A 26,440-nucleotide genomic window follows, 5' to 3' on the forward strand; every position below is an offset into this window, starting at 1 on the left:
GCAGTACTTTCCCAAGCATGTACTGTGCACCAGACTATGGAAGGAGACACCCCCCACCCCCCACAGTATCTCTTAGTTTTCCTGAGGACTCAGTGATAAAGGTGCCTCCATCATTCCCACTTTATAGACCGGAATACTGAGGCAGAAGGAACTTGCCCAGGGTCATGCAGATCACAGGATCCCACCTCAGCTCTGTCAGATTCTCATGTCCCCAGGCTGAGACTCATGTGGACCACCTGTGGACTCTCCTATAAACTCTACCAGAACAGGGCTGGCTCAGGACGAGGGGGATTCAGAGCAGGAAACCGAGGGTTGCGCCAGGCCTGGTTCCAGGGCCAGGAGAGTGAGGGGAGAAAACAAGCTAGGGAAGTGCAGAGTTGGTGCAGAAGGAGGCAAAGGGATGGCAGGGGGGCTACCACAACATGGAATTGAAAAGCTAAGTGAGGGCAGGGAACTGATGCCTCTAGTGTGGGAAGCCAGGGACTGTCATGACCCAGGTGAGGGGAATCACTGGTATCTTTTGCCTACAAAAGTGAGATAAGGGCCTGGAACGTAAGGCGACCCTTTCAGTAACTAACTTCAAAACCCAATCTAGGTTTTATCTCAGTCAACAAATCTGCCTCCCCGCCAAGTGTGAGGCTTGTCACAACTGCCCACGGCCTTCGGAAAAGAAACCACGAATTTTTTTAATGTAGTATTTAAAAAGTACCTTCTAGCAGCATTACTCACCAAGAGTACCATCTTTACCATCCCAGACAGCAATATTGCTAAAAATATGATTTTATTTTTGAAAAAAATTGAGAGTGAGGCTGGCATTTTCTAGATTATAAACCTGATGCTCATGCTCGCCAGGTCACCCGCACTGGCTACTCCAGCCAAGTCACCTTGGAGGATCCTGAGGGTGTGTCTGTATTGGGGGTGGGGATGCACCGGAGGATGAGCGCCCCCTTCCATAGCACCCATGCCCGGCATGGCAGCACTGCCCATCCCATCTGCGAACACTCACTTCATCTCAATGCTTCCCCCCCCACTAACTTGATTTCCCGACAGACTATTTTCTCAGTGGCCTTGTAAAGGTGGGGTTCCTTTTCTCTCTCTCTGACTATTGGTACAGTTCTGAGAATAACAAAAGGGCTCCACCTCATGGTGTGCTTTCCACAGGGAGTTTCTGCTTCTTATCTATATTTCATATCTGATTTGATAAAAGCTGCCTGGCAGAGTTTCGATCCTTGGTTCGGCTACTCACGTTCTGAGTTATGCTGGAGAAATGGGGAAGTTATCTTAGGCAGAGATGCAGAAATCAACCGTTTTTGTTCTAGATTGTAGCTTTCTTAAGAGGCACATTTAAAAACTATATCAGTCCCTCCATCTAGAATACATAATTATCAGATATTAACAGCAAGGTTAATTTCAAAAGAAACAGAAACCAAATGTCTTCATCATGAGAAGAGCTAGCATTTAAAAAACTAGCTTAGAAATTAGAAAATAAGATCATTGCTTAACTCGCCAGGAAAAGTCGCACCTATGAAAAATTAAGTTCAAGGGACTTAACCTTAGGGAAGTATAATTCTTTTAACACAAATCAGAAGTCACCTGTCCAACAGCCACACACTGTATCCTTGGGCCAGAGGCCCAAGGTTAAAAAAAAGATTGTCTCTAAGCAAATTTGAAACCGAAGAAAAAACATTTTTATAAGAAAAAGTAGTGAAGCAGAGGACAGAAGATTGGGAGAGAGAGGAACTTTTCTGCTTTTTTTTAATTTAGAAGATGGTGAATCTTCTGGATCACTTTCAGATATCAAGGAGACATGATTACCATTAACTTTGCTCAGAGAAGTCAAATGAGGAGGAAGGACAAACAGAATGATAAACTCAGGGAAATGAAAAAATACTAGTAGTTCGCTCTTCTCAAAAGACCTCAAAGAAGTGCTGAGTGGCGTTTCTCTTGCAGACAACAAAAGGAGAAGAGAGGGCTCACTCTGTGAACTTGTTTCCCGGGGATTCATTACCTAATTCAGCGTATATTTACTAAGAGATTGCTGTGGTCAGGCCGAGAGCTAGGGATGGGGTGGGCTGGCTTGGGTAGGGCGGGTGGAGAAGGACGATGGGAGCTCTCAGAGGCGGGCAGCGCACACCAGAAGGGGCCTGTTGAAAGAAATCTCCCAGCCAACTGGAGACTCAAATAGGTTTCTAAATTTCACTCCAGTGATATGGTGGTACAGTTAAAATTACACTTACACTTGTGTGTCAGTGCTATAAAGGGATGAAGGTAGCATTTTTTAAAAGGTTTTTAAGGGAGCCAAAAAGAGAATGCAGACGAGACTAAAAGAGAAGACGGCAGAAGAGAAGCAGAATAAAGTGGACATAGATCCTCTCCTTCCCCTGGTCTCATCTTGGGGCCTCTCCCTCCACGTCTATTCATAGGATGAAGGTAGGAACCCTAGAACCTAATCCTGCCGCTCACCCTGTTGACTGTCACACAAAATTTTGTTTTGAGTGTCCACTCTTCTCTCATATAACTCAGGGGTGAATTCTAAGCCAATGGAGGTAAACTAGTCCCCTGTCATTCTTCCAGACAATAAATATCTATTGAATCTCTACTCCTCTAAGTATTATAAATTCCTGTGCTCGGGAACAAGAGACATGGGCCCAATCCCAGTCAAAAAGACGGGAAGACAAGTGTGCCCAGCAGTCTCTAGAAAAGGTTTCTTCAATCTTAAATAAAAGATGCACAAAAAGACATGATCTCTTCTGCTGGACACTGCCGGCCACTACATGCCTGGCACTGGTGGAGCAATCTGAAGATCGTCAGGGCAGAATGCAGGACCACCATGCTGAAGATGGCAGAACAGAAGGGGGCAAGGAAGCTGGGTCTTCACAGGCCACTGAGCGGCTGAATTAGCCAAGCCTGGAATTACCCCATCTCAGAATTTCTTGTTACGTAAGAAGGTAAACATCGTCCTCATTGTTTAAGCCACTTTAGAATGGGTTTTCTACTGCTTGTAGCCAAAAGCATCCTGACTGCTATAAAACCCTGCAGAGAAAGTCAAGGGCCTCCTCTGCTATTTAGACTCTACAAAAAGAATCATTGGGGCCCCTTCCTGTAGGAGTTGACCAGTTCTACCACATAGATAGTACATATGAACTCACACATCTGAGATGGGACATGCAGACACAATCAAACTTAGGCCTCTATGCAAATGTGCAAGGCAGCCTTTACTAGGTCAAGGACAAATGCGTCTGAAGTTGCCAAAACGGAATCATTCTGGGCATGCTATCCACGACGGGCACTTTCCCAAAACTGCTTTTGAAGGAGAAGGCAAGTTTGGGGCTCTGTTTCTCCATTCATTTTCATTAACTAATTTGAGAATACGTGCCAAGGGTGGGGAGAATGGAAAAAAGGTGACGAGACTGGGGCGAGCAGAGGCATGTATACTCCACCCAGAGAAGCAGCCATTCAGCAGCGGGCCCCTGGGGAGGCCGGTCCTCTGAGAGCTGGCTCTGAGAGGAAGACCACACTGCCCCGGAGCACCCTTCCCTGGGGCCCACTGCTCCTACACCTCCACTGGCACCTCCCAAAGCCGTCCCTGATTTTAAACTATTCAATAACATTCTTTCATATGGAAAAGTTATAGTTTTACTAATCTATGCAAAGTGTGAATAAACGGATCTTTAGAGAACAACCTAGGTAACACAATGTGTTTGCTATGTACACAGGACTTTAAGAGAATCCCATAAGTCCTCTCTTCCCTGACTAATGTCCCAGTCCCTCCTATAGGACATTGAACTGCCATTGTTCTTTTCTCTACCTATCTGAAATCTTATTTTTGGCATGTTCTGCCTACTGATGAACATGCATGGGTGGAGGGCAAAGGGTGGTAAGGCAGGAACAGAGTAGGAAAATGAGAAAGCAGAAGGTTCAGATCAACGTGCTAGCTTCTGCTAGTCACAGCCAACATGTGGGCAACAGAGGAGCATGGACTCAACCACCAGTCACTTTCTGCAGGATCTACAGCACACTAGGTACAGGCCAACTAAGTCCACACTCTAAGCCAGAGACTGTAAAAGAAAGAGAAACAGAAGGAAACAGAAACATATTATGCAGGAAGACCAAGTTAAAACATATCACAATGGACCTAAAATGTGAGATATGACAGAAGAGCACTGAGGAAGGAAAATGTGGAGGCGGGCCCCATACCAGGCTGACAGCAAGGGCCGCTGGACCTGGCCAGGGGTTTCAGCTTTCTCAGGGGTGGACTGAGCCGGCTGAGCTAGATGAGCTCTGTGGTCCTCCCCCCTCTGTGTGTATCACAAAGTCCACACAGCTAGGACAAGAAAAGCATAAGACAAGCTTCAGTTTCCTTTCTAAGATGAAAATAAAAGCACATGCCCACAATGAGAGATTGAGCAGGTTAAGTAAACTTTGGAGATCAGAAGACTTCATTGGGGAACAGAGAAAAAACCAGCAGAAATCACACAAAATATCATGTCAAATACATTTAATCCCCCAACCTTCAGTACCTTGGTACCTTAAGAAAAACATCTGCTAATGAAGCCCCAATACTCAGCTCCTGCTGAAGATTCACTGAAGGGATGACTGTAAAATCATGGCTCTTGAGAGACAAATCTGTTAGAATGCTCAGACTTCCAAAATAGATCTGGACTCAGAAACAGCAAGTTTAAAAAAAGAACAAAAAATAAACCTTCAAAGCCATTAAAAAGTAAGCCTTGCGAACTAAGCAACAAATAACACAGCCAATAAAAGCTGAAGACTTAAAGAATAGATTGATCCATTTGGATTGATGGGTTTCCTGAGCACATATGCACATCCAATGCTTTCACTGACTGATATGGAAAGAAAACAGAGATAGAACAGGGACAGAAGAAATAAGAAAAAAGCAGGAGTAGAGGGCACAGACCAATAATGGCTGGGGCACCCGCTGATGACTGAGAAATAAGCAGCAGACCTGCACGGGCTCCTGAAGGCAGAATGCCTGGGGCTGGGGGAGTCAGCAAACAGTCACCACCACCTGAATAGTCACCTACTCGTGTCTGTCAAGGCTCCAAAACCTTCCCTGGGGGCTTTGGTAGCAGTCAGCCTTTTGTAGGTATCTGACCTGAGATGGAGTTCACCATTGCCTTGCTTTGGGTTGTATTCTTATGCCACCTTTGTACGGAAAGGCTAAGTTCCAGAGTTCAGGGGAACTCTGGCCACTGATGCTACACCACAGCATGGCACCCTTGAAGGAGAGGACAGGCTGCATAATGCCCAAGCTCTCCTCTAAACCTAAAATGCTAATTGTGTGTTAGAGATGAGAGGGAAAGGGAAGTTGGCAAATAGCCAAAAAACTGTTTGACATCGGGGACTTTTCTTAGCAAATTCTATAGCAGGATGAATACCCCTTCGTTCTATGACCCATCCATATAATGTACATCTTGTCTTCATATTCCAATAATTGTGCATTATCGGAACCATCAATCCTCATGGAAAAGCCAAATTATCGCTGTCATATCTGTATAAGATAGGCAGGTTTTCATATATTGAAAGGTTTTCATTAAAAGATTTTTTGAATTTAAAAGCTTGAATGGTTGGAGAGCTAAATTCAGTACCCAAATAACCTGGCTTTCTGGAACAATTCATTCTTTGAGGGATTCAGAGAGTCATGGTTTCACTGGCTCAACTATTAGGCTACTATGCTATATACTATAATAAAACCATTATGTTCTTGCAAACACAGTGCTACATAAGAGAAGCAAAAAAACAAAACAAAATTCCACTACCACTATCTTGGGAAGCCTGAAAGCCTTGCCATGGAACATTTCCAGGCAGCATCCAATAACGTTCATAATCAGCTTCTTATATTACACATGACAGTCTACTAAATAGCACAGGAGGATACAGGAGAAACAGATCTTAAAGGATGACATTTAAAACCTGAGTAGGGACCATGGAGCATAACCCATAAGAAAGACTGGGACATTTTCAAAATATAATAGGTGTAAAAGAAATAAGACATACAGTGAGCATTTAGAAATGGTTATGGAGAACAAGCAGAGAATAGTCTAGGGAGAAGGTACTGAAAGGGACGAAGAAATAAATCAACTAGCCAGGCGTGGTGACACTCCTATAGTCCTAGCTAGGAGGCAGATGCAGGAGGATGGCTTGAGCCCAGGAGGTTGAAGTTGCAGTGAGCTGTGATGGTGCCATTGCACTCCAACCTGGGTAACAAAGCAAGATCCTATCTCAAAAAAAAAAAAAAAAAAAATCAACTTTTAATAAACAATTCAGATTCAGAGGAAAGAGATGAATTGTGAGCACAGCAGAATACCAAACTTGCTTCCTAAACAAAGGTTTGCCTCACTCACTCTATAATCATGATGGGGGGTAAAATTCACAGGAATAATTGTCAATTTTCCTGATGAAAATTCATGCTCCAAATGTGTAATCAAATGCAATGTTTATGGGGTGAAAGATCACTTGGGAGGACAATTTATTTAAGTAATACTCATTACAGCATTGACCCTGTCCTTAGCAAAAAGGAGTAGTAGCACTAACGGAGTATTGTACGACTCACTGATAATTAATAAATTAATTAATAAAATAATTAACCCTCACAACAGTACCTCCCTGTTATCTCCATTTTCAGAAGGAATCAGAAGCACTCTTAATGACTAGGGGGCATCCCTAGGGCCACAGGGCTGGCAAGGGGCAGAATGGACAGTCTGCCTCCAGAGCCCGTGCCCCAACCACTACAGTTTATTCTCTCACTCCATCTTCCAGCTTCATCTTCTAGATGACGCGCACCTCGAAAACAAACAAACAAACAAAAAAACCCCCAGAACACCAGAAGGAGACAACACACAGGAAAAATGTGATAACGCATTACATTACTTACCATTGGGGAAAGCTAACACACTGATGATTAGAAAGAAGAAAATTACAGAGAGGATTCCTCTCCAGATGTTGTCTTCTGGAACAGAGTCATCCCTGAAAACAGAAAATACAACTGAGTATTCATTTTCAGATCTAAATCAAAAACCTAGAAAGAGCAAGATTTTCCTGTTCTAAAAACTGGAGGACTGCTAGATCTATTTTGCTAAGCAAAATTACACACACTACTTACTATTCACTGTCTTTCCTACAATCATACATCTCATGACAAAGTCCAACTCTTACAAGAAAGACGATTGCCAACCTTACGTATCAATACACGTTATACTCAGATATGCATTTGAGAATCACTGTTCTTTAAAAAAACAAACAAACAAATAAACAAAACAACCCCAGGATGTCAAAAGATAAGGTTTATTTTAGATAAATGCATTTTGGTTTTAAGAATAACTAAAGATGACCTTCACAATATAGAACGTAGCAAAGAAATGTTTCAGGAATCAGAAAAGCAGCATAAGATTATAGGGAAGAAGCAATGCAATGAGATCATCTAATCAATTCTCAGTGGGCAGATGGCCATCGAAGGGAGGCATGGGAATGGGGGGCTGGAAATGCTGGGTAATGAGAAAGCAACAGCAAAAAAAAAGTTTTAAAAAACCAAGAGAAAACAAAATACAAGAGTAAAATCAGACTAGAGGCAAAAGAATTGTAAAAACGGTAACGTGCATCTTCCTCTTGTGCCTGGTCATTTGTCTCCTCCAGAACCCCAGGGACCGAAATGACTCCATTTGCTGGTTTGCATGGTATCTGTCTTCCCCGTAGGAAGTAAACTTTTGAAGCAGGGAATTTATTCACTTGTCTTCTCAGAGCCTGGCACATAGTAGGCACTCAATAGATACTTGTGAACTGATTAGTATTAGGGAGGAAATTTATTGTGTAAAACCAAGTAAAATTTCCCACATTGGAGTTTTCTTAACATTGATACTGGAAAAGAACTATGCTTTGACAGTTCACATAAAAAAAAAGAAAAGGCTAGTAACACATTTGGAGCTCAAGAGAAGCAAATAAAAGAGGGAAAACAGAAATGTAAGATAGTAAGGAGAAGATTTTCTGAATTATTGATAATTATTGAGAATCTTGGGAGAGAGAAGTTCAACATTTCAGTTTTTAAAAAATTTAGGATGAGTAGGCAGAAAATATGATAAGGAACAAAATGGAAGCAGATATTTTAGAGGCAATGAGATTAGTGGCAATAAATGTAAAAATGATAAAAGAACTTGAGTTTATCTGGGGAACAACTGCAGTGAAAGAGCTTTCAAAAGATAAATATTAAATTAAGATTAAGCATCACTGAATAAAAAGTAAGAGGGCAAAAAGTATCTTAGAAGAAAACCAAATTTGCACAGAAAAATAATGTCAAGGATCAAAATACATAAAGAGGAGGTGTGACATGAAACAATAATGAATTACTTAGTTAAAAACTAAGTCCTAAACTGTTTGTTTAAAACAGAAGTTAATTTAGATCTCAACTTCTGTTCAGGCTGCCAAGTTTCTGCACTCAACTAAATAATTTCTAGACATATGACAGGACTGAATACAGGTTCTGAAATAAGAGATTATACAAATTATACTATGTTTCTTAGGTCATTGTATGGCCAAATAGCATTAACAAACTAATTCGGTTAACTTCATAGACCTGATTAAAAAACCAAATTACAGAATCAGACAGGCTTCAACTTCCAGCAAAGTGCAATTTTATTTTAATGGACACTCTAACAATTGAACATCTGTCCAGAGGTTATAAACGTGGTCCTAAAAATGCCAGGCTGATCATTACTAGGGTACTTGTGATGCCTTTTGGCTTAGGTAGGGAAGCCCCACATCCAATTTCCAGGAACACCACCTTTTACTGGAGAATGGCTGGCTGCACAAGAGGCACACAATGTCCCCATTCATGCCAACATCCCACTACTGATATTGGTAATGACGATGACAGTAATAATAGCGCCTGTTTATCAAGTATCTACTGTGTGCCAGGCACTGACCAGCCAATTTATAAACATTATCTCTAATAGTCACAACCAATTTGCAAAATGGGATATTCTCAATCACATTTTACAGATGAGGTAACAAAGGCTCAGGAAGGTTAAGTAACTCGCCTGAGCAGGTAAGAAGTTGCAAAGTCAGCATTCAAAACCAGGTCTGCTAGACATTGAAGTTGCGGATCTTCCCCCAAAGCCAAGCTGCCTCATGAAAAAATTATCTGTCATCCTAAATCAGTCAGACTCACGTTAGAGGCCCAGGGATGGTTTAAGAGGCTTTGACAGGGTACACAATATGTAAGTTACAAATTAAAAGCAAGGCTGAAATTAGTAACTGTTGTGTGGGAAAAGAAGGTTGTTTCCCTAACTCATCCTTTGTACTAAAATATATTCTGGATGATTTAAAAAATTAAAGGTTAAAAAAAAAGTACTAGAGGAATGATGGGAGAATTAAAAAACAAATAAACAAAAAAACCTCAAAACAAAACAAAACAAAGCAACCAACAATTATGAAGTGAGGAAGACCTTTCCAATGTATAACATAAAACCCGAAAGTCATAAAGGAAAAAAACTGATAAATTTGCATGGCAAAGAAATCAGTAATAAAATCAAAGGAAAAGTGATTGACTTGGGGAAAAAAATTGCAACTCATATCAAGACAAAGGGCTAATCTCCCTAATATACAAAGCACTTTCCCCAAAATCAATTTACAGAAAAAACAATAAATTGATGCAGAAAAACTAACAGAAAAGTGGACAAAGAATGTGAAGAATCTGTTCAGAGTAAAAAAATCCAGTTGCTTTCAGACAAATGAAAAGATGCTCCACCTCACTCACGAGAGAAGGACAAGTTAAAAAAACATGGAGACCAGTTTCTAAATCTATCTTATTCATAAAGGTAAAAATTTAATGACTGAGCTGGTGAGGATACGAAGAAACAGGAAGAGAGGCACTCTCATATACTGCTGGTGGCAGTATAAATTTAAACTACTTGAAGTAGTTTAGGGAGGGCAATTTGGCAATATATTAAATTTACAAATGCATATACCCTGTGATTCAGCAATTCTTCTGGGAATTTATTCTCCAGATATATTCTTATTTATGCAAAAATGACATATGTCCCAGGTTGTTCACTGCGACATTACATGCATTTGCAAATGATTGGAAACAATCTAAATGGGAACTGATTAAATAAATTATGGTCCAGTCTCAACCATGGTAAACCAGGCAGCCATAAAAAGAGTAAGAAAGCTTTTTAAGAATTAACTGATTTAGGCCAGGCATGGTGGTTCATGTCTGTAATCTCAGCACTTTGGGAGGCAGAGGCAGGAGGCTCGCTTGAGGCCAAGAGTTCAAGACCAGCCTGGGCAACACAGAGAGACCCCATCCCTACAAAAAGATAAAAAAATTAGCTGGAAGCAGTGGCTCATGCCTGTAGTCCCAGCTACTTGGGAGGCTGAGGCAGGAGGATCGCTTGAGCCCAGGAATGTGAGGCTACAGTGAGCTACGATTGCTCTCCTGCCTCTGCAACAGAGTGAGACTCCATCTCTTTAACAAAAAAAAAAAGATCAACTGATTCAGAATAATTTAAGAGATATACTGAAGTAAATAAAGCAAATTGCAGAACAGTGGGTATAATAAGCAACTATTTGTGCAAAAAGGAGGACATGTGTATGGAAATATAACTTACAATTTTTGCTTATAGCTGCATAGAATGTCTCCAGAAATCGACCCAAGAAACGGTGACACGGTTTTCTCCAAAGAGGAGAAACAGAGGACTGGGGAGAGGCAAGGAGGTGGACTTTTCACCACATACTCTTTGGTGTATCTTGGATATCAAGCAACGTGAATACATCATTCTTTTCTAAAACATCAATTATAATTTTAATTAAATAAATAGCTATGGCAAATCAGCGAATCAGTCTCTATTTAAAATTATCTTTTAGTTAAAATGGTTGAAAACATATCGACACTAAATTTATAACCTGAGATCAGTAATAAAGATATAAAACCAATGAAAGGGCAATTTTGTAAGTTGTGAGCAATTTTACTAGGAAAAGAGGATGAAATGGATGGCCTAATTTCAGGGGAAAAAAGGTCAATTAAACTGAATAAAATAGCAGTGGGTCTGAAAAGTTGGCAGTTTTATATTTATCTAATTAGAAAAAATGTAATAATGATGGACAGTGAGGTCTTTAGATAAACTGAAAATATACAGTACAGGAAGATGGAACTTCTGCAATCACAGATTGACAGGTGGGGAAAGGGAGCTTAAAAAGAAACTTGAGTCCTATTAGACTAGAGGCCCCCGTGCCCTACTCTAATGTGAGTTTCTGGAGAGCAGAGAGGGTGTACACACAGCACCTAGAACAGCACCTTACAAGTGGTGGGTGCACAAATGAACTGAACTCCTGACAGATGAGGATGTCTAACACCCACTGGCCACATGGCAAACTGAGCAAGCAGGGCTATTCTGTAAGGTTTGGTGTGAGTCCATCCTCTCTAAACCCCAAATAATCCAGAGATTTAACTGTACGCTGAGGTATACAGAAATTTTCCATACTTAAGCATGGAAAGGAACTCAGCTGCAAAGTCCACGCTAGTGACTCCAGAAACCCCAAATTAGGAAACAAGAACTAGTACTTGTGGACAACTGCTATGTCCTGTGCTTCACTGAGCATGCTAGCTGCTTTGCCTGTTAGCTAGCTTCATCTTCATGACACTCTAAAGGGGGAAATGATCATAATCTACATTTTACTGAGGGGGCTGGCTCCAAAGTTCAAATTCTTCCCCCTGTAGGAGGCCATACAATGTGGTGACTACATGTACAGACTAGGCTCAGATTGCCAGCCTGTGTGACCTTGGGCAGATTACTTAACCTCTCTGTGCCCCAGTTTCCTCCTCAGTAAACAGGGGATAATAATAGTTCCACCGCAAAGGGTTGTGTGAAGATTAAAAAACTTAACACGTGTAGAGCTCTTAGAACAGTGTCTGGCACAGAGGAAATGTCATTATGAGTTCATGACATTTGAATAGTTTTCGTTTATGGCCACTCATTCCTTCATCTAGTTAATGCCTACCATTGGGTAGGGATTATGCTGGGCTCAAATGAACAAGCATGGCCCTTATTCTTGAGTAGCTCCTAATACAAAGGACAATGAGACATAAAACAGAGTCATTACCTTAGTATAGCCCTGCCATAAAAGAAAAGTCTTTATTTACAGGAGCTGTCTCTGATTAACCTGACAAACTAAAAAACATAGCCCTAATTGGGGTATTCATGTGTGACTGGCCCCTTTGGTGGAGTGGTTACTGTCTTCCAAGGCTTTGTGAGGGTACAACATGGTTCCCACTTCTCATGACTAGTGGTCTGCACTGCCCACTACTCATCTTGACTCTTCCTGGCCTCAGGATTCTCACTCAATGAGACATTCTGTTTTATAGCAACAAAAAATAAAAATACATTAATCTTTCAATCATGATGCTGTGACAGTTCCCTGACTTCTTTCCTCAGTCTACTACAGCAACTAACAACAAAATGTCTCAGTCTGCAGGGCCCTGAACTTTCCAAAGAACTGTCACAGTGGGTATTTTATTTAACTGCCCAATAGTTCTGTGGGGGAAGGCACAGCAGGTACTATCTTTGCCTGAAGGATGAGGAAAATAAAATTCTTGGTTTATCTTGCCCACAGTTCCATACAAATAGAGGCAGAGTGGAGGTAGATGCCAGGGCTTCTGGAATGCTGGCTCTTGGTCAAGATTGCTCTATTCTCCAATAATGACACAAAACATACCAGCTTAGGGAGGCAAAGTCTTCTTCCCTCTCTGTTCAACTTAGGTGCTTCTGAAGTGTGCCTGGGTAGCAGTGACCACATACAGTGAAAACAGTGAATGTATAGCTTAAGATAACAGCGTACTTGAAGCTCCACAGGACACAGGTCCCACCATGTTACCCCAAGGTCCCTCTGGTGCCCAGCACAATGCCTGGCATACAGCAGACATCCTCAGTACAGCGGGTGGCGAGAATGAGCAAGATGGTGTGGCAGAGTGGGCCAAGAGGAGCGGGTAACATGAGGAGGGAATCACAGCCGGGCCCACAGGGTCCACTGACTGTGACTTTCCCGACCCCTTGCAGAGGGTTAGCTAGAGGCTTCTTGAGACCATCAGCAAATATCTAAAAGCCCCAACACCTTGGCTCCTTCTGCAGAACATTTTCAACTAGTATCGGGAACTACTCAAACAGAGAATGTCCTAAAAGCAAGAAAAGTGTAAGGAAAGTCCTGAGTTTAAAAAAAAGAAAAAAGTTCACACTCAAAAGAACTTTTGGACCCCGATTTGTGTCAGTTTAGTATCTGACTACGGGCAGTAGACGCAGAGACTTCCGGAAACCAAAGCAAACTCCATTCACTTGCACACAACCTTTGAGACAAGGCTTTCTCTCTGGGGCCAGGCAGCCAGGAATGTCTAGCCTTTACCATGACTCCTAAGGCTTCTAGGTTAATTGTCCCTCTCCTATCTTCTCCTTCATTACCTTTAATATGAGTCCTTGAAACAGAGACATATAGGGTCAAGTTTAGGAGATCAGTCACTGTTAAGGATCCTCTCTTCCAGTGGAAAATTTAATCCCAGGTTACGAGGTAGACAGATGTTAACTAGCTTTGGTATTATCTTTAATACCTCATTCATTTCATTTTATAGAAAGTTAAGATCCTTGTCAAGATTTATAGCTGAGATATCAACCAAAGGAGAAGGCTGATATTTTTTAAAGTCCTTATTGGAGAAATGATTTCATGGATTCCATTCATCTAGCACTTACTAGGTGCCTATCCTGGGATGATTAAGATATCTGGCCTGAAGAAATTGACATAGAAACAAATATAACAACATGAGCTACATAAACACATATTATAACGATATAAGGTATTTGGAAGTAGAGAAAACATTTCTTCCTCTGTGCTTCTTGGAAATATCAAGAAAGAAGTCTGCAAGGAGAACCATCCAAATAGCTTGTGAAAGATGCCAAGGGCTCTTGGGAGCAGGGGTAGAGGGGGTAAGGAGGAGCCTGGGTGTGGGGCCAGTGAGCTGTCTGGGCCTGCTTGGGGGGTGTGTGCAGGGCAGGAGGGGTAAAGTGGGGGAAGAAGACCTGCTCTGTAACAAAGCACCTTAACAGTCCAGCTAGCACTTTCCTACAGGTGGTGGGCATCCAGTGCAAGACCGTATGCACAGCACAGAGGGGATCACAATTGTGTCTTAAAAAGATCACAAGGGCAGCAGTGGAGGATGCACTAGAGGGAGGTGGTGTCGAGGCCTAGGAGCCTGCTATCCCAAAGGGTCGGTGGTCTGTTGAGCTAAGCCTTGGGAATGGAAAGAGGAGAACAGCCCTAAAAGCTATAAAGGCCCAATCAGACCTGCTCAAGATAAACTAGGTGGTGACCTTCAGGTCAGCAGAGACCTGGACTAGAGGGAACCTGGACTGTTGAACTGAATTACACAGATGCCAGGGCTGAGGGAGCAATCCAGGCTCACCAGGCTAGTTTTGATTTTGGGATTAGATGAGACTGAAAAACTGCTAACTTCCCTATAGAAATCTGGGGTAATAGGGATTACATCACAGGATAAATTGTATTACATTTGGTAATAAAATTATATCTAAAATGCTAAACACAGTTATTCAAAAAACAGACCAACTTGAAGTAAGGCTGTTTATTAAAGAGGAGTGAGTCTGAGAGGCAGCAATTCCTAGATACATAATCTCTCTGGGGTAAGATACCATCTAGGACAAATATTTGAGTCATCCAAGTGCCCATTCACTAAAAAAGACCTCAAAGAAATATATGGCACACTTTTCCCTTTAATAAGTTTATAATCTTATTAGGGACATAAAACACCAGAAATAAGTAAAGGAAAAGACATAAAAAGATGCTTAAGTCCAATAAAAAATATGACTCAAATAGTACCTGGGGAAGAGGAATGTTAAAGATCAAAGTTAACTGGACCCCAGGTGCAACCTAACGCAACGCTTTGTTCACCTCCAGGGCTGGTTTAATTCCAGAACACAGTCGATAAAGAAGATTACTTAATATTGCTGGTGTCAAGGAACAAGGACATCCAGGGCTTCTGTTATTGAGAGAAAAAGAACATGATGTATATAAAGGAAATAGGACCAAGACATCTGAATCAGCAGTATCAGGAGACGTTTTCTAATGGGAATTTATATGGTCGAAAGGGAAAGAACAGGGAAGGCTGGCAAGTATCCATAAGCAAAGTGACACAGAAGGCCAGATATATGGCCCAATGATATGATGGCTAACTGGAGTTCCAAAGCCAAAAAGGGAAATTAAGTAAAAGCCATTAATAACAAATAAATTAAATAAATAAATCAAAAGTCTGTCTATTTCCCTGCCCTAGTCTGTCTCCTCAGTCCTGTATCTGGGAGAAACCAAGCACAGACAAATTGATAATCACTTAGGTACAGCAATCTGCAGGAAGGCAATCTCCTCTAGGTAAGTAATGATTTTTTGTTGGTCAACTGCTAACAGAGGCTGATTCCACTGTTTAATGGCAGGTGCCTCTTAAGGGGAGGTAGGCTTCTTTGAATGTGAGTTAGTAGATTCTGGTATTTTTGAATCTAAAGCTTGAGTTTTTGAAACTAAGACCATTCATCATTTCCAAGTTTACCAACCTCTGACAGCACAGTCAATATAAGGGTACCTCAGTAATTATCATACTTTGAACCTGAGACAAAGGTTTTCCTTGCCCCACTTTGGCTGAAGAAATTTATAAGACATATGCCTAAGCATCTAATGTATAAAAATACTTATTCCAAAATGTGGCAAAATGAGCTTTTTCAAATAGGGAAATGGTTAGGTAGCATCTGACTTTATCTTTAATGATGGTGATAGGAACAGGAGATTTAAACACTAGGATTTAACAGTGAGTTGGCCTAGTTGCCATCTAACAAAAGAACTACTTGACAAATCCAAACTTGTCTCAGACTTCTGTGTAAAGTATCTAATCTTTTGTAATCCTAAATTCTTGCTGGGTCTCCACAGCATGTGACATTCCCCAGGTACTGTTTCTCACATACTGATGACACCCTCAAAGTATTCCATCTTCTTGTTCTCTTAGACAAATAGTCTTTGCAAAACAAACGTTAAGACATATTTTAAAAGTTTTACTGAAAGAATTGCACCGAACAGTTATCCAACCAAAATAAGTATAAAATAAGTATAAGGTACTAGAGATAATCATTACAAAAGAGCACAGAATGAATAATTTTCATTTAAGAGGTCATTACTTTTTATAGAGGATGATTGAGCTATCATTGTAATGTCACACTTAAAAGAGTCACAAATCATTACAAAAAGTGAGTAAGATACAGTGAGTAGTAATTCTATTAATGGTGCTTATGATTTTATATATGGTGAAACTTGTTATTGTAATTCCTCATTGTGTGATTTCCATTTCTTTATGAAATTAGCAGAAGAAATAAAATTGTTATTTTTGGAAAAGGCCATAGTCTGAGGTTCAGATTATGGTTTTTCTATTACTTTTGGCAAGCTGTTAAAATTCATATTCATTTCTTATACTTTCACTGCTCTAATTTATTGACTGCCTTGGCAGAATATGGTGTAAAAGGGAAATTTCAGAAGAATGAGACTTTCTATATTAGAAGAGAGGAAGAGAAATCTATTTTGAAAGGGCCTACAATAATATTGGAGATAAAAGTTGAAAGAAATTGCTCATTCTTGCTCCTCATTACTTAAAATAAAATACCATAATTATTTTTCTAATTTCCAAAGAAACTCCATAATTCCATCATTTCCAACCCATACATTAGATGAAGTTAAACTGAAGTTAACATGAAACAAGCATGTATGTTATTCGATGTCCATTTTCCAATGCCTTTATCTTTTTTCTCAATTACAGAGCATACTACATCCTCATTTAAGAACAAATATAATTTAGAAGGCATTAGAATATAATGAAATCATAATAATAACAACTTATGTTTATTAAGTGCTTAATATTTGCCATACACTGAGCTAACCACAGATCATCTAAAAAGATTAATTTACTCTGACAGATAATCCTATGAAGTATTAGTATTGGTATTTTCATTTTACATACAGATAAGGAAACTGAGGCTTAGCAAAATTAAGTGGCCACATAGCTATGAAGTGATAAAATCAGGAAACATAACGAAGTATTTGAGGGCAACCATAATTATGAACAAGACTGATTTCTCTCCAAAGCTAGAGGTACATCTGGTCAGACACTACGGGAAGGTCTGGCCATACCCTACTGCAGCACTAGTAGACTGACTTTACAATAATAGTGGCACTATCCCTCCAACATTAAAGCGTAAGTAATTGTTGCTTGTGCTTTATACCTTTAGGTAGATTCATGTGAATAGATAAACACTTACATAACGAGAATCAAGAGTCAAATGAATTATGGAGGTCAGGAACAAGTGTGATGTGGGAGGACATTAGTTTTACGAAAATCTGAAAAATTACAGTGATTTCCAAGGGAGGCACCACTGGCATTGTGAGTGTGTGTGCGCGAGCCTGTGTGTAGGAGACGAAGGAGACAATTCATTTTTTGTTGTACAATGCTGTCACGTATGTTGCAACACATTTAGTATCCTTTAACTCCCCCCTCCCAAATAAATACCAGAAGTTCTCTCAAACCTTGTGACCACCAGATATATACTCCTAGACATTTTCTGCTGACCCTGACTGAGAATCTTGATTCTTGGATAAAAATACCAGGAGAAAAGTAACTGACAATGAGTTATCCATCATATACCAGGTACTCTGCTAAATGCATTCACACATAGTCATTTAGTCTTCTTAACCCCATATAACGTAAATACATATTTTATCCACATTTTATAGGTGTGGCCCCTAAGGCTCAGAGCAAGGTTAAGTAATTTAACCAAGGACACATAGCCAGTTTTGAAACCAACAGTCTGGCTCCAAAACTACACTGTTCTAGGTTGGTCTCTTAAGCCATAATGGTGAAGTAGGCATGACTTTCCATTCTTTGAAGAGGTTCATTCAGAAAATATAAATCCTTATAAGTAGGAACCATGGTATATACACCATATGAACCAGGGATTAATTAGTTCCCTGGGTTGGGGATGAGGGGCCACAGGTGCAGTGCCATAGAGTTACATGATGTTACATGATGTGTTCAAAAGTCAGGTAGAGCAGCTCCTACAAACAGGTATATATTAGAGGTGCTTTGAACATGTGTGTATGTTTTCAGGGGAACAAGAGAGTCGTGTTATGTCGTGTGAGGTTTATATGTTTCATTTGTTTAACACATAGTGTTTACTATTCACCAGGCATCATTAAAATTGCTTGACAAGATCTCACTTCAGCATGTTTGTTAGGTGATGAGCCGGGAGGGTGGGTGCACTGTCTGACATGTGCTGGGCTGGTGTCTGTTCATAGAAGGTGATGATTATTGGGCCGTGCTAGATAGGAAGGTCCGCTGTGATGTGTGCGTTTAGAGTGGTAGTTTGTGTTGTGGTACAGAAGGTAGTGTTCGAGGCTGGGAGAAGGGTTATGCTAGATGATTTCTGTGCAATGCATACGGGAGGTGCTGCACAGGAAAGATCTTGTGGTGCACTCCACATGTGCATTTTTTGTGCGTTACGGGTAGAGCTAAATACTGGAGGAGTCCCACAGGAAGGGATCTAGGTTACGTCCTGGGCCTGTGTATAGTGTGTGCAGGCGCTGTGGAATGGGGTGTTTTATGTGTGTAGTGGTGTGTGCTGAAAGTGGTGCATACGAGATGATTCATGCGGTGTGATGGGTAGGGACGGGGGCTGGAGCGGCTGCAGAGGAGGGGCCGGTGTCGTGATGTGTGTGGAGCGACGCTGAGTGCCGGGGCGGGGGGGGAGGGGCGATCGTGCTAAGAGACTCGCGTGTGTTCCTGGTGTAACCGGAGGCGCTCTATGGGAGAAGTGGCATTGAGAGATGGAGCGTGGGGTTTTGGGGGAGAAGGCTGGTGTGCTGCGAGACACCTGGCGGGTGGAGGAGCCGCGTAGGCGACGGGTCTGCCAGTGTGTGCGCGGAGCAGTCAGCCCGCTTCCTCACTCCAGAGCCACGCCGGGCCATCCTCCTCGCTACCTCCTCCCGCCCGCCTCTTCCCTTCGCCTCGGGCGCGCCCTCCGCGCGGCCCGCCGCCTCACCTGGTGAAGGCAAAGTACATGAGGCTGACGATGGTGAAGCTGAGCAGGGTGATGGTGTGCGGCCGGTAGAAGAAGTCAATGGTGATGTCCTCCACTTGCTGCTCGTTGATCATCCGGAAATGCATCTTGTAGTTCACATCATCCTTGCTCAGGGTCCGGCTCCCCACGCAGGACGCCATAGCCCGCCTCCCCGTCCTGCCGCGGCGGCGGCGGCCCCAGCCCACGAAGGCTGGGACCCCGGGGGTGACAAGCCGCAGCAGGCGAGCAGCCGGACGGCGAGGCCGGGTCTGGCGCCCAGCAAAGGCTGGGAGCCGAGGGAAGGACAGGCGCGGGAGGGCGGGGTCGCGGCGCCGCCACCGCGGCCTCGGGCGGGGGGCGCCGCCGGCCATCCCCAAGCTGGGATTCTGGCAGAGGCATCTCTAGGCACTCAAGGAACCTTCAGACTCCCAGTGCACGAGGCCTGAGGGAAGTGGCGAGCGGAGAAGGGCAGCTGTGGCCCCTAGCTGGCTCTTTCCCCATGCACGCAGCCCGCTCTCCCCCGTGCAGCCCGGCAGATGGTCTCGCTCACTCCGGCCGCAGCCCACGTGGGCCAGAGAGCGCGGCGGCGCGGGGCTGGGCTGGCGGACTAGCCCGCGTGCGGCGCGGCGGTACTGTGCGCGCGGCCGGGCGAGTCTGTCGGCCACTGCGGGACCCGCAACGAGGCACAGGCCTCGCCACAGGTAAAGCAGGAGCCGCCTGAGCGCGAGGGGCGCAGTTTTGGCGGGGGTTGGGGTTCGGGTCCCGACCCACCCGCGTCCAGGCCGCGCCCCGGGCGTCACGGCATGTAGGCCTTCGCGGCCCAGTCGAGGGTGACTGGTTTTGCCTTATCTTTTCCCCGGGCTGATTCGATGGAAAACGCAACCGTGCTTGTTTATTAGTGCGCTCTGTGAAGGACGCAGAAGGAGGCCCAGCGTGTAAACTGGCTTCCTGCGGAAGTTCGATTTGGGGAACTGAAATTGTTTAAAATGGCTTAGGGAGGACGTCAATATTACTTGAGAGGCCCTTTATTACGAAGCCACTCCCTTAACCCCCCTTTCATCTCCTGATTTCATTTATAGCCTTTCAGAGATAGAAATCTTGAACCCTCGGGAAAACTCTTTCAGTGCCTTTTCCTAGCAAAGCCCTAGACACACATTTGAGAGCTAGTTAAGATATTTTAATGGACTTTAGAGTTCTTTAAGGGTCTTTTTCTTTAATTTTCCTGATGAAAGCGGTGTGTTAAAGGCTCACCATTACCACTTTGCAGAGATTTTATACACATCTGCAAATGCCTTTACCCGCTTTTGAATACTGTGTAAGCAAGTGGATTAACCCTACTTGCCATTGATCCATTTCCACTCAACAAACAATGGAGTACAAGGCTCTGGGCTAGGGGAGCATAGTCACTAGGAGGATGAATTCAGAGATGAGACCCAGCCCTGCTCTCGTGAACGAACAGTTAATCCACTGTTAAAACGCATAGAGAGCAGTGAAATGATGATGTAGTGAAGATAGGGCACTTGTAAATAAAAAATGAAAGGATGAACATTAGTTGTATGCACAAAGATCTTTTAATGAATATGGATGAAATTTAAAAGTGAATCTCCCTAATGTGGGAGGGGTATTAATTTGAGTCTGGAAAGGCTTCAGAGTAAATTTGGGGTTTCAGGAATTTGTTTTGAAGTAGGATGAAGTGCTTAGACCAACTTAGAAGTCAAAAATGTTAGAGCTGATAGGGACCTTAATCATTTTATTGTCCCTTTAACCTCTTAAAAAAATTTATTATTTGAAGAAGGGTTCTTGAACCCCCATCAAGAGCTAGACATTTTGTTAGACCGACCACCTCCAGAAACTTGATCTTGTCGAGGTGACATAACTGAAGTCTTCTGGCTTCCAACTCAGTGCCATTATGACTGCGGTACACAGAATGAATGTCGTAGATTTGAGGAAAAGGTTGGAAGATTTGGAGGCTCGTTTCATATCAAAATTTAACAAAAGTCATCCATCCCAGAAGGTTATTGTGAGTGCTTATTTCCTTTCTAAAATCCTTTCAGAAAGAAAGTGAGACTTCACTTTTCTAAATCTCCTTCAGCAAACTTCCAAAACTACAGATCTCTAAGGGGAGAATTAGACCCTCAAGTTTTGGTCTAATTCAGAGCATTAAACAAGCTTCATGTCACTGTGTGGAAAAACAAAGCAAAAACTTGTATGCATCAGTTAATCTGGAAGAATTCACTTGTATTTGGTTGTATAATCAATAATAATGGCTAACATTTGTTGGGCATTTCCCATATGCTGGACCCCATGCTGTGTTTTATATGGAATATCTTAATTTAACATAAGATTATATGCATCAGATTTACCTTTCTAATTAACTAGCTAAATATAAAATTTCTTCATATTCCTGGAGCTTAATGTAACAACAAAAGCCTTTCCTGACAAAACAATTTTTGAAAACATCTACTTTTTCAGTCAAAATATACATATACTCATTGCTAGTTGCTTATTTATTTGTCACTTTGTTATTTTTTCTAGTTTTGACCTTTTCTTTTTGGAGGCTTTTTTTTTGTTTCCTACAGTGAAACAATTTGTCAAAACTGGTTTTGTTCAATTCCATTATGAAGAATAGCTTTATCTGTAAAATAATCAACAGTGTTCAGCTCTGAGGGTGAAGCAAGAAACAGCCTCCACTGTTCTATATAGCACTGATAATATTTTGATGATTCATTTAAGACAGTGAATTTCTTTCTGTTTTTTATTTTGTGACTAATTTGTATACATAAAATGCATTTGAATAATTCAGTGTTACTTTGATCAGCAATGTGCTTCTTAAATGTCCTTCAAACCAAATTTGAAGAACACTTAATTACATCACCTTATTTTCTTTAAATGATTGAATGAACAGATTATTGATTGGGTTGTAATTTGAACACCTACAGATTTTGGTTTTAAATGTTTTTCTTACACCAGTGATTTTGCTTTCTGTTGTTAAAGTATAAAGCATATCTTTATTTTTCCAGTTCAGAAGTTCCTGTTTTTTGGTTTATAACAGAGACTGCCTTGTTTTAGGCTTTTCCTGTGGATAAGAAACATCTTCACTATTTTATTTTAGTCTAGATAGATATTTAAATAAATATATTTAAACATCTTTCATTTAGAAAAAATAATTTCCAGTTTATCTTTTTGTTGTTCGAATACTGTTTTAAACATTTAAGTAAATTAAATTTCTCTATATTTTTCCTTTGTAGACTACTTTAAGAAAAATGGCCCTGTCCGCCCAACAGATACCTAGATGGTTCAACTCAATTAAATTGAGTAGCTTCATTAATGCTACACAACTTACAAAACGTTGTACAAGACCAGGAAAAACATTGTTGCATGGCTTTTCTGCTCAGCTTCCGATGTCCTCTGATAATTGCTTTCTCCAGTGGGGGTTTAAGACTTACAGGACTTCCTCCTTATGGAATAGTTCCCAATCTACCAACTTAAATGGTCAAGAGAGTAATTCTACCCAAAGCACTCTGCTTCCTTCCGTGAATGAACAGTCACAGGAGACACAGAAGATACCCAGCTTTGATTCTGAGCTGTCTTTAGAAGGTAATTCTGAACTTTCAGAGAAGTCCCCCTTTCCCCACTTTGGTAGTTTGAGCAAGCTACCAGTTTACATTCTGCTAGCTTATTTCAGGTCATATTTTGTACCAGGCAAGAAAAAGAACAGTGCCCGTTCTATTCTTTTGCTTCTATTATACCTTTATTTTATTTGGCTAAGAAAAAAAGTTGGTGGTTAATATGTATAAGATTATTTTATAGCTCTATGTATAATATTTGCTTTCTAAATACTTTAAGTTTTTTTTAAAAAAATTCTGATGGTAATTAGGTTTATTAGGGTATAATTAATATCAAGTAAAATTCAACTTTTGGGGTATACAATTCTATAAATTTTGACATGCATTTACTTGTGTAACAACCACCACAATCAATAAATAAAAGTTATATTACCCCCAAAAGTTTTCTCCTGTTGCTTTTTAGTCAGTCCTCTCGTTCCTATGCTTTCCATTCTAGGAATATTTCACTGCAAATGAGAAAATACTAGAGTAGGTAGAATATGAAAGAAAGGTGGGGGGCAGGGAGTAGAGGGTGGCTGTAAAAGATAAAAAAGGGTAATTAGTGATGTGAAGCAAAGAATGGAACAAGAGATCACAGTCCCGATTTCTTAGCTTAAGCTATGTTACATAAGTCTCTTTCATACTGTGTTTGATGTAAAAACAAAACAAAACTTTAGAATCAAGGCTGTACTAGAAGGGGTCATGTCCTTGGCAAAGACTGCAGGTTGTATAATAGAAACAGTCATAGATGTCCTCTTAAAGACATATTTAAGAATAACTTGGAGAGGAGGGGATTGGATCAAAACAAAGACATTTCAGGATGTGATGACTTTAACCCACGCAGTTCAGACTGTTGGAATATGTGTACTTTTGGCCAATGTAACAGGGTGTGGTAGACTCAATTTCTTTCTCAAAATGCGCCCAAACATCAGATGATCTTTAGCATTCTTGCCGACTGATTAAAAGTGAAGGAAAGGAGTTATGTGCCTTGAAACTTACCAACAAATTTCTTTTCTTGGAGGAACAGTAGTTGGTCTCTCTAAGTAGTTATAACCTTAACCCTTCGAAGGTAGAAAATATTTGGACTTCTTAGACATTTAATTCTGAAATGACTCTAAGATTTAACCAGTATAAGAAGCAAACTAAGGAAGTCTTTGTAGAAATAGTTTTAAGTGTGCATACTGGAGTGCTAACTTGCTTCTCTCTCTCTCAAAGGACTGGACGACTTGCCTCCGTTATCTCCCTTGCAGCCAGTCTCCGAGGAGGAAGCCATTCAGATTATTGCAGACCCTCCATTGCCCCCAGTCTCATTCACACTCCGAGACTATGTAGATCATTCGGAGACTCTGCGGAAGTTGGTGCTTCTAGGTAAGTTTGACTAACCCACAGGTACTTTTTGAGTGTACTCTTCATTTATTTTTTTCCCTTTTTAAGTTAACATTTTGATCTTTTTTGTAGTAGTACATACATGTAAGCAAAAGTTAAATAGCGTGAAAGACTTCTAGTGAAAAACCGTGTCCCCTGTTTCATCCTCTCTGACCTTACATCTCATTCCCCAGATTTATGTACTTTTATCATTCTTTCTGTTTGTATTCAACCTCCACATTTTAAAGTAATGGTTTATAGTGCTGTTGCTTGGGTCATCAGTTTTGGATGTCAGTTGATCTCTTGTATATACACACATACTTTTCCTATATTCTCTTCAAGCCTCCCAATATAGTTATGTTACAATTTTTAGATAGAGCATTAGTCATTGATTATATAATGGCTATAAATATTGCTAGCTGCTCTAGCAAGAAGTGTACTATGATTGTTTACTTTCTGGTACTTTTTATTTTCCTGGAATTAAAAATTGCCTGTTTTTCATTTGATTACTTTTTTTGTTTTTAGGGTTAAATTGTCCCATACCTTCCAATATCCTTTCAGGACAGTTTTTCCCAGTGAGCCCTACTGGATGATGTATCATTCCATTTCCCCAGAGTGCATACATTGCTCCCCGCTTGCCAAACTACCCCAACCTTCCTCCTAGAGCCCACTTTCCTCCTGATTTGGATGGCTTCTCTCAAGGCCTGCTCCATAACTATCTTAGCTTATTGACTAGTAGGTGACACTTGGATCTGGATAGTTAAAGGCAGCCAGGGTTATCTCACTGCAAACTTCCAGTTAGTCTTCTTATTAACATTTTTAGTCTAGCATCTTATTGCAACCTTTTGCTTTTCCTATTTTCTCTGGGTTCTGCACTTCTCATACTTGATTTTTCCCAGATAATGAGCCTCCTTTCTCCTGGTGGGTTGAGAGGAACAGGATAGGTAAGGCATGGGGGACCAGGAGTGGGGGGCAGTTCCTGAGTTCTTGATATACAGTCATACCCAATCCCCCTGTTTTAGCCTGTACCTCACTTCCAACCTCTCAGATCTCTAGGGACTCAATTTCTGAGGCTTTTGAGTTTTTTGAGCTTGCCACATGTCAGATTCTCATTTGCAGGCATTTCAGTTTCTTCTTTCTCCTCTCTGGTAAGTCTGTTACCTCTCTTTCATCAGTTTTCATTCATTGTGATTTGGGATATAAATTAATCTTGTTTCATCAGAGAAGGAGTTTATTTTTTTGATTCTCATTCCACATATTTTTGGGAGGTGATTTTTAACAGGAGAGGAAAAAGAGAAAACCTTTGCTATGGTATAAACCTTTAGGGGTCAGTCTTGATTTTTGCTTTTTTACCCTCACTCCTTACATCTAAATTTAGCACCTTATCCTGTGGATTCTGCTTCTCCATTTCTCTCAAATCCGTCTGCTTCTCTCATCTTACAGTCACTGCCTTCATTTAGGTCCTCATTTGTAACTGAGGGGCTGCCGTAGCCTTCTAACTTGATAATCTTCTCTTCAGCAATATTGGCTCTGATAATCTCTCTAGTGTTAGTGCTCTTTCTATTACAAAATGAAAATCTGACTGTATCAGTGACCTACTTAAAATCTTTCAAAACCTTCCCATGGCATCAAAGCTCTTCCTGGTTTAGTCCTTGCTTACCTTTCAGCTTCATCACTTGCCACTTTTCTCCTTTGGTTGGTCAACTCTGACAACTGAAGAACTTAAGTCCAAGTAACATCTAAAGTGTCTTCTTGACCCTGCAGACAGAGTGACCTCCTCAGTCTCTCGCTTCACTCCCTGCTTACTTTGCCCCTAGCACTAATGACACTCTATTGTAATTGTTTACTTATCTCTCCCTCTGCCAAGTTACCCAAATGTGTAGGGAATGGCCTTTCTCTCAAGAAGTTTCAAGGCTTCAGAACCATGTAAGTACAAATATACATGAATAACTGGAATGCAGGGATGAAGGGTAAAGTGATAAGTCTCACATGAGAGATACAAATTGTTCTGTGAGTCAACCTAAGTGTCCAACAATTGATAAAGAAAATGTGGTGTGTCTATACCCAATGGAATACTATTCAGCCTTTAAAATGAAAGAAATTCTGTCATTTACAACAACATGGATGATCCTGGAGGACATTATGAAATAAGACAAGCACAGAAAGACACATACTGCATGATCTCACTTGTATGTAAAAGCTAAAATAAGTCAAACTCATAGAAGCAGAGAGTAGAAGGTGGTTACTAGGGAATAGGGAGATGTTAGTCAAAGAGTATGAAGTCAATTAGACAGGAGTTATAAGTTCTGGAGATCT

At 41.2% G+C, this 26,440-nt stretch overlaps 2 protein-coding genes across 2 annotated transcripts in view; one reads left to right on the forward strand and one right to left on the reverse strand.

The window, feature by feature from the left end:
• The window catches only part of PTDSS1 (phosphatidylserine synthase 1), a 70,745-nt gene extending 51,281 nt beyond the window's left edge, over nt 1-19,464 (reverse strand). The window contains exons 1-2 of the mRNA XM_012643640.1: nt 19,137-19,464; nt 6,896-6,987 (exon numbers count right to left, since the gene is read on the reverse strand). Of these exons, the coding sequence (XP_012499094.1) occupies nt 6,896-6,987; nt 19,137-19,315 (271 nt within the window). The 5' untranslated portion in view covers nt 19,316-19,464. The remainder of the gene's footprint in view (nt 1-6,895; nt 6,988-19,136) is intronic.
• A 293-nt stretch (nt 19,465-19,757) lies between these two features.
• Nucleotides 19,758-26,440, forward strand: part of MTERF3 (mitochondrial transcription termination factor 3) — a 24,646-nt gene continuing 17,963 nt past the window's right edge. Inside the window, exons 1-3 of the mRNA XM_012643532.1 lie at nt 19,758-19,855; nt 22,403-22,751; nt 23,975-24,127. Of these exons, the coding sequence (XP_012498986.1) occupies nt 22,418-22,751; nt 23,975-24,127 (487 nt within the window). The 5' untranslated portion in view covers nt 19,758-19,855; nt 22,403-22,417. The remainder of the gene's footprint in view (nt 19,856-22,402; nt 22,752-23,974; nt 24,128-26,440) is intronic.

This window comes from Propithecus coquereli, unplaced genomic scaffold (genome assembly GCF_000956105.1).
Source record: "Propithecus coquereli isolate 6110/MARCELLA unplaced genomic scaffold, Pcoq_1.0 Scaffold2, whole genome shotgun sequence".
Taxonomy (NCBI): domain Eukaryota; kingdom Metazoa; phylum Chordata; class Mammalia; order Primates; family Indriidae; genus Propithecus; species Propithecus coquereli.